This window comes from Antrostomus carolinensis, unplaced genomic scaffold (genome assembly GCF_000700745.2).
Source record: "Antrostomus carolinensis isolate BGI_N321 unplaced genomic scaffold, ASM70074v2 scaffold39340, whole genome shotgun sequence".
Taxonomy (NCBI): Eukaryota; Metazoa; Chordata; class Aves; order Caprimulgiformes; family Caprimulgidae; genus Antrostomus; species Antrostomus carolinensis.
This window is the reverse complement of record NW_010289815.1, coordinates 1-8,757: the sequence shown is the minus strand read 5'-3', so window position 1 is coordinate 8,757 and position 8,757 is coordinate 1. Positions and strand designations below refer to the sequence as shown.

The window sequence follows — 8,757 nt, the reverse complement described above, 5'->3', positions numbered from 1 at the left end:
TCTCAGTCTCTTCTCCCAAATAACAAGTGATGGAACATGAGGAAACAGCCTCAAATTGTGCCAGGGGACATTTAGATTGGATGTTAGGAACAATTTCTTCCCTGAAAGGGTTGTCAAGCATTGGAACATGCTGCCCGGGGAGGTGGTGGAGTCTCCATCCCTGGAGGGATTTCAAAGGTGGTAGATGTGGTGTTTAGGGACATGGTTTAGAGGTAGACTTGGTAGTGTTGGGTTTCTGGCTGGACTTGATGATCTTGGAGGTCTTTTCCAGCCTTAATGATTCTATGAAGCAACGTTCAACTATTTATCTCTGAGATCAGTGATGGTGCTGGTTTTCCACATCTACATAAGATCCTTCTGCTGCCAATGGAATAGATGAGCAGCATCAGATCCAATCATCAGGCTGGGATTAATGCCAGGGAGTGGCACGGACATTAGTGTCCTTGTTTCTAAAAGTGCATGTTCAAGACAGGATGGAGGGTTTTGCCCTCCTCAGAGTTGGGATCACACCTCTACGGACCCAGGAGCAAACACTTGGCCTGGGAACTGGAGGTATCCACAGAGAAAATTAACTCCAGTAAACTTGGGCTGTTTGTAAATGTCAGATCTGCTCCGTGCAGCTGTCCGGGAGGCTGGGAAATAAATAATGCTCGTAGGAAATAAAAAGCTTTTGTGTAGCCAAGAAGAGTTTGGGTGGATCACTGGGACTTTGAGACAGGCCAGGTTGTGGACGGCGATGCTTTCACGGGGCTTGTGCTGCTGCTGCTGCTTTCTGCTCCTCCAGGCTGGCAAAATATTCTGCAAGAAAATAACGTTGGTATCGAACATGAGTAAAGAGAGTTTCTTTTGAGCTGGGGAACTCCATGCCTGCGTGGATTCATGTTCTGCTGTGAGCCAGCTCGTTCCCTGTGCTGCTCCAGGAAAGTTAATGAAGTTGGAAAGGAGAGAACAGCACAGAAAAGAAATAATACGGGAAGAAAATCCAGTGTGAGCCAAAAGCCGGGAGATTAGCTGGGGTGCTCGAGAGAACGGGGTCAGGAGTGCATTCTCGTGGAATTTCTGCTTGATCAGGCTGCACTGGTCCAAACCTGCCCTTTTTTTCACTGAAAATGTGTGAATTGAGGTACGGGAGGGCTGGAGCAGGGTGGGTAGCACTCAGGGCTGGCTGGGAGTGGTGGGGATGGGTCACAGCCCCATCCCTGGCAGTGGCACTTCTGCCCCTCGTCTCTAGAAGTCGTGGCTGTGGGAGCTGCAGGAGAAGCTGATGGGTTGCTCACAGAAAACAGAACTTTGGCTTTTCTTGGGAAGTTAATTTTGGTTTGTTTTGTTTTTAATTTGTTTGTTTGAAAGTGAATTTTATGTCTTTGTTGTTTGGATTTTTATGTGGGCATGATTATAATGCTGGTGGAGAAAATGGGTCAGATGGTGGCTCGAGTGTGTTAAACTGTCTGATGGGGTTCAGGTCTCTTGCTTTATAATGACCTTGATGACTTTCTTAAAAAGGAAAAGCAACCCCTTCCCACAAAGCTGTGCTGTGGGGCCCCAGCCGAGTAGAACAGCACTTGGCTTCATCTCTACTCAGCAGGACACTTCAACGTGTACCTGAAATATTTTTGATTCCAAACCACACTTTTCATGTTTTGATATGTTGAATGAACTGGAATAATGGTTTAAATTACTATTTGTTGTGTGGTGTACCCCAATCATGCCACGTCCAGACAAGGAGCAGCTTTGGCTCTGGATGATGAAGGTCCACATGTGGTTGGGGGGCAGTTATGGGGCCAAGAAGCCCAGTGGGGTGATTTTCTTATTTAAGCTGTTGGTTGTATCTGGCAAATGGATCTTTGAATATAATCATAGAATCACAGACTGGTTTGGGTTGGGAGGGACCTTAAAGCTCATCCAGTCCCAACCCCCCTGCCAGCAGCAGGGACACCTTCCACTAGACCAGGTTGCTCAAAGCCTCATCCAACCTGGCCTTCAACACTTCCAGGGAGGAGCAGCCACAGCTTCCTTGGGCAACCTAATCACCTACAGAAACACTGACTTCATGGATGTTGAGGGGATTTGCTGCCATGCCTGTGCCTGTCCCCAGGCTGGATGCCCTACCAGCAGTACAAGGGGTGGGTAGATCTCCTGGCCTTATCTAATTAATGAAATGCTTTGTTTTACCCTTTTTGTCAACAAATTCCATGTGTGGCAGAGTAATTTACAGTGCTGGTAAGCGGCTGCCCTCTTTCCTGAAGGCATCTGGTAACTGGGCCAGCCCTGGTTGTGTTGCTCAATCGGAGCTGAACAAGGAAGGAGTTTCACTTCCCTGGTTCAATACCTCCGGGTGGAGAAAGGCTCGGGAACAGAGAGGTGTTGGGTGGGATCTGGGGGAATGTTGGGGTTCCAGTGCCTCCATGATGAGCTGACAATTGATGTTTCTATTTGACTTCAGCCTTTCTTGCTTTTCTTTAAAACAGCCTCGACCCCTTGAAGTCTCTCCCCCGGAACAGAAATGGGATTGATGTGGAGTCAGATGTCTACAAGATGCTTCAGGATTATGAAAAGCCCATTTCGGAGCCTAAGCAATCCGGATCCTTCCGGTACTTGCAGGGCATGTTGGAGGCTGGTGAGAATGGTAAGGAGGTTGGTACCCATAGTGTGTCCCAGCAAGTTCCTGACACCTCCCTGTGACCAGGGCTGCAGCACAGCACTGCTGTGGGCATTGAACATCATTAGGTCCCTCTGCACCCCATTCCATGGCCCCACACCCACCAAGCTGCTGTTGCAGGCTTCGCCTCCTTCTCCTTCCCTTGCTGAGCTCCAGAAGCTTGAAAAGCATCCAAAGAAACCATCTGCAAGAGCTGATGGGGTGGGTTTGCAAACTCATCTGCTCTGTTGTTTTACCGCACGTCACTTCGGTGCTGAGGCAGCTCAACTCAACAAGGAGGGTCCAAGCACCCTGCGAGGGGGAACACCTGGATGGCAGCTTCCAAATCAGGGTTTGAAATGCAGAGATGTTCCTGGAGCTGTGGTGGATGCTTCAGAGCAAGGTCCAAATTGGAAGTTTTCAAAACTGGCATGGTGGGTACAGACACCTGGGTCAGAAAGTTCCTGGGACCTCCTGGGCATCGTGGGCTTTAAGCACATGTTTAAGATTGACCATGGACTGAAATGCCAAGGAAGCTCAGGGAGTGTTGGAAGCCCAAATGCTGAAGAATGGCTTGTCCATCCAAGAGCTCCTCTGCTTCTCTTCCCAACTGCATCAGCTGATGGAATAAAATCCATTGTCCTTCTTCATGAGCTTTTCCCTTCTATAACCTCAGGCCATCGCAGAGGAACCGCAGATCAATAAATACCCAACAGACCAGCCCGTTGTGAGCCATGAAGAGCCACGCAGTGAATACCAAAAGCTTTTAGGTGTCCCTGGTTGGCAACAATCATGTTTGCATTGTCCAGAGTGTGGATGACAGATGATCTGTAGAGAGAGGGGCTGTGACACTGAAAACTTTGCCCTGATGTTGTTCCCATGCACAACATTTTCATTGCTGCTTCTCTCATCGTTGGACCTTTATGAAAGGAGTCCTGGTGTCCTAGAAAACCTTATCTTCTAGCACAATGGTTTAGTTTACATTGAATTATTTGAGATTAAATGAGTGTTCTAGGAAGAACAATGCATGTCATTCTATTATTGTTTGTTTTCATTTGCCTAATCTCCACAAGGCTTTCATCTTTGTCTCCTTGCCTGATGGAGGATCTACCAAGTGTTGGTGTGATAGAACCTCTTCTTCCTGGAGCTTTTCTGAGATTTTTGCTTAATTCACTAAATAGCACTGCAGCCCAATTAATCTCTTGTCTCTAGATTAATCTGCTTTGCCTTTTGACAAGGTGTATGTGTCGAGTTGGTGCTATCACAGCACATGGAGAGATCATCTGCTGCTGCAGCCAAGAGCTTCTGCCACCATGCATGCTTTGGTAGGATGAGCAGAGGGTCAGTGCAGTGTCCTGCTGTCATCTGCAAACCTGACTGCTGTGAGACTTTTGAGATAGTTGGTCTCACTATTTGTTTTTTTACTTCCTTACAAGTGAATTGCTGGGTCTGTTGTGACAGAATTTCACAGAATCCCTGAATTGGGAAAGGAAAAGGAAAAGCCCTTTAAGCTCACGGAGTCCCATCATGAACCCAACACTGACAAGTCCCCGACTAACCCATGTCCCTCAGCACTATGTCTACACGACTCTTCAATCCCTCCAGGGATGGGGACTCCACCACTGCCCTGGGCAACCCCTTCCAATGCCTCAGAACCCTTTCAGCAAAGAAATTCTTCCTCACATCCCATCTCAACTGCCCTTGGGGCAACTGGAGCCCATTTCCTCTTGTCCTGTCCCTTGGTCCTTGGTTGACAGGCAGAGACTCATCTGACTCCTTATGGAGAAAAATAAAATAAAATAAAAAAGGGAGGGGGGAAGCCCCAGGGGGGACACATTTTCAATCTGTGTCTGTTTAAAATTCTTGGCAGGTGAAAAACTTGACAGACTGAGCAACCCCCGAAACATCAAGTCCCCGGTGTCAAAGCTGGGCGGTGCCATGACCGGGCTGCAGATGCTCCCCGAGTGCACCCGCTGCGGGAACGGGATCGTGTAAGTGTCACATCTCACCGGGGAATCCGGTTCAGTGGGGATGGTAACACAGGGACATGGCTGGGTCAGGTCCTACCAGACATGGGGGTTAGGATTATAGCGGAATATCTCGAATTTAGAGCGGAATATCTCGAATTTAGAGCGGAATAGGTTGAATTTATAGCGGGATAGGTTGAATTTAGAGCGGAATAGGTTGCAGCCCTTTGGTTTTGTGGTTTGGGTTTTTGGTTTTTTCTAACCATATATAAACCTGGAATTAAGGAATACGGTTTGGATTGTCCCTTTTAAGGGAATCTTGCAGCAAAACGAGGATGATTCATGGGATGGTTTATGCCCTGCTTATCATAGTAACTGCCCGGGGACTATGAATAGCGCTGGTGGCACTGGCACCCTTTCACTGCCTTACAGAGGGAGAAATGCTCTGAGGGTCAAGTAGAAGAGTTTTGCAGATGATTTCTGATGGTTTGTTGAAGAGTTGCTCTCCAAGGGATGGATGGATGGATGCTGGTTCTGATTTCAGAGAACATAGGCATTTTTCTGCTTCATCGTATTGTAATTTATGTGCTGTTGTAACTTATGTTCTGGTGTAATTTATGTCCTGCTCCAGCCAGATTTGCTGGCTGAGAGTCTGCTCTGCAAATGCCTGTAACCACTTTCTTGCTGGTGCCATGAGCTGAGAGTCTTTGCTCCAAAGGCCACGGTGCCTGTGGAGCCCCAGGCGTGCTGGCAGCGCTGGGAGGTGCTGGTTCATGATGTTCAGGTCTGGGCTTGAGGCAACCTGGGCCAGGGTCTCACCACCCTCACACCAAAGAATTTCTGACTCACATCTCATCTCCATCTCCCCTCTGCCAGTTTCAAGCCATCACCCCTTGTTCTGTCACTCCCTGCCCTTGGCCAAAGTCCCTCCCCAGCCTTCCTGGAGCCCCTTCAGGTACTGGGAGGCCACTAGAAGATCTCCCCGGAGCCTTCTCTTCTCCAGGCTGAACAGCCCCAACTCTCTCAACCTGTCCTCACAGCAGAGCTGCTCCAGCCCTCGCATCATCCTCGTGGCCTCCTCTGCACTGGCTCCAGTAGCTCCATGTCCTTCTGCTGTTGGTGGCCCCAGCACCTGAGGCAGCACTGCAGGTGGGGTCTCAGGAGAGCGGAGCAGAGGGGCAGAACCCCCTCCCTCGATCTGCTGATGATGGTGGGATGAGAACCCACAATAACACCCTTACACACCTCCACGTGCCGCTTTCCTTCACTGACTCTGTTTGACTTGAGGCATCAGGAAAAGCTCAGATCCTGCTCCGTGTTCCCCCATCTCACCTGAACTCTCCCCATCTCTCACCAGGGGCACGATCGTCAAAGCTCGAGACAAGCTCTACCACCCCGAGTGCTTCATGTGCGACGACTGCGGCCTCAACCTGAAGCAACGAGGGTATTTCTTCATCGAAGAGCAGCTGTACTGCGAGACGCACGCCAAGGAGAGGGTTAAACCCCCCGAGGGATATGACGTGGTGGCTGTTTATCCAAACGCTAAAGTTGAACTTGTCTAAACCCCAGGCTGAGCTCCGGAGAGGTCGGCGGCCCCCGCGCGCCCACCCACGTCCTCCCCGCCGGCCCCGGCTGCGCAGTGTGGCTGTAATCAACCCCGGTTACCAAAGCCCGAGTTCAAATGCCTTTTCCTAGATAAAACCGTTTACACTTGGGATCTCCAGGGGATGGTGTTGAAAGCAAACTGAGCAGGTTTTTCCTTTCTTTTTTGACACTCTGCTTTGTTGGGTTGCTGTGTTGGGTTATTAGTCTGTGCCTTATCCAAGATCTGTGTAAATATGGATTAATTCTCTACTCTGTTTCATATAAATCCAATATTCCTTTTTTCCTTTTTTTTTTTTTTTTGCCCTACCCCATTCTTCTGTAAAAAACAAGGAAGATGTTTTAAAAGCTCAAAGAAAATGAGGCACTTGAACAGAAGAAGCTGACTCCTAGATCCTGACCTTCATCTCCTGCCCTCCGCCTGCCCCGCTGATAAAAAACCCAACCTCTGAGGAGTCTGGGATGAGGTGGTGGGTCGTGGTCCCAGCTCAGCCCCATCCCAGTAGATGTGCTGAGGTCGGGTGGTCTCTTAAAGCAGCATTTGCTGTGAAATTCCCTGGATCAGGGCACTGCAGTTTGAGGTTAACACAGACTGATCTGAGTTCCTGGAGAGATCTACACACCAAGCATGGGACGAGGCTTTTTCCTTCCTCCTTTCACTCCCAATTGAGTTGTTCTGTCATTTAACCACCCAAGCAGCACCTTTAAAGGACACAATAACATAGAACCCACCGTGGATCTTCCCACCTCCCACGCCCCTGCCCCAGGGCTGCCCTTGCTTTGGCTGTTCTGCTCCTTCCCCAGCTTCTGCTGTATTTTTGTAGCCCTTTATTTCTAGATCCCCAAACTGCTGCTCTCTGGGTCTGTCTCACAGTGGGAAGATGCTGATGAAATCCCCCCAGCACTGGGGAAGCAACTGGAGTGGTGCTTCCTCCACCCATGAGCACTGAGTCCAGAGGCAGTGGGTTCTGATTTATATCCGTATCCAAGGGCTGTGCTTTCAGCCAGGTCCATCATCCATTTTATTTGATGGGGAAAAATTCTTGAGGATCTTGAGATGTTGGTTGGTTGGAGAAATGGGTTGTGGGGGGTTTTTTCATGTTAGTGTTGGGAGGAGAGAGAGTTTAGTCACCCAGAGATGGGAGCTGTGTGTTTGGTACCATGAGGTTACTTCTGCTTCGTGACAACCATCCTCCTCCTCCTCCCTTGAGAGGGGGAGGACAGGGGGGAGAAAAAGAAATGTCTGTCCTCACTTCTGTCCCATGAAAAAGGAAAATAAGAGATGGGGGGATGGCCAAGTACTCCTTCCCCTTCTGCTCTCCATAACAGGGGTCTGAAATGTCCTGTCCTACCCCCTCATTGCTGACCCTCAAACAGCAGAACCCTGCTGGGCTGTAGGAGGGGGGACCAGGGGGGTGAGGACAGGCTCGCTGGGGGTCAGCAGCAGCAATGGAGAGGGATGTTGGGTTAAGTAGCAAAATCTCCATAGCTCTGGTTTGAAGAGTCACTTGCTATTTGATTCAGGGGTATCTGAGAAAGTCAGAAGTAATGTGAGTGAAGTGCCTCCACCAGATATTTAATCTGAAAGGTTTTATTTGGAACGTGTTCATATATGGCAATTGCTGCTTGTATTGTGCCTAAAAATATTTATAAAGACAAAGCTTCTGAGGATCCACATATGGCATGAAGGATCTCTGTGGGTCTGTGGAACTAATTAGTCTAATTAGTGCTCGTATTCAAGTAATTAACATGCTTCTGAGTCCCCAGTTAGGGATTTTTCCATTCCCCTTGAATCCATACATATGTCAGATGTCTCTTTGCTGTAACCACTGTGATCCCAGCCCCTCACCCTGGGCACTGGGAGGTTTCATCTCCCAGCTGAGGGCACAGGGTGATCCCCAGGGGGGGGCACAAGGGGTCTGGGCAGCCCTGGGGTCCCTCAGAGACCCCTCACTGTCCCCATGGCAGCCACCACCCAACCTGCCCAAGCCCAGGAGCCTCCTCCAGGCTCCTCACTGCTTTGGAAAAAAAGATCAAACGCGATGGAGGACACAGTTTATTAATTACATGAGGTGGGACCGGGGCCAAAGTGATTGAAGTTCTAATTGTTTAACTTTTTCCATGTATCATCATTAAAATTTCCTACTTAGCCAGGCATTATTTCCACCACCACCACCACCACCACCCTCCCTTCTGCTGCTGCTGCTTTTGTTTGCAGTTGTTTAACTTTGCTTTTGTTACTGGCTGGCTGCCCCAGGGACCTGAAAAAAATCTCAGTTGGTCCATTTGTGTTGGGATAAAAATCCTTGTGCCATAGGAGGGGAGGCAGAAAAAGGATCCTGGGGAATTTCCTCTCCTCCCTTTCGCATGTGTCAAAGAGGCCTTTTTAATTACTTTAGGGGGAAAAAAAAAAAAATCTTACCCATCTCTATAATAAAACACAGAAAACTGCTCCTGCCTGGAAGGGAACTTATCTGCAGCTTTATTTTTTCACCTCTCTCTTTCTCCCTGGGAAAGCACAGACTGGCAGGAGTCACCCACCCACCCACC

The 8,757-nt window shown here is 49.0% G+C and overlaps 1 protein-coding gene across 1 annotated transcript; it reads left to right on the top strand.

Annotated features, from left to right (window-relative positions):
- Window positions 1-2,468: 2,468 nt before the first annotated feature.
- On the top strand, window positions 2,469-6,167 carry PDLIM4 (PDZ and LIM domain 4; the record flags this gene model as incomplete). Its single annotated transcript, XM_010171532.1, has 3 exons — window positions 2,469-2,626; window positions 4,509-4,629; window positions 5,963-6,167. Coding segments are annotated over 3 exons (484 nt in total), but the record flags the coding sequence as incomplete, so codon positions are not given.
- Window positions 6,168-8,757: the final 2,590 nt, after the last annotated feature.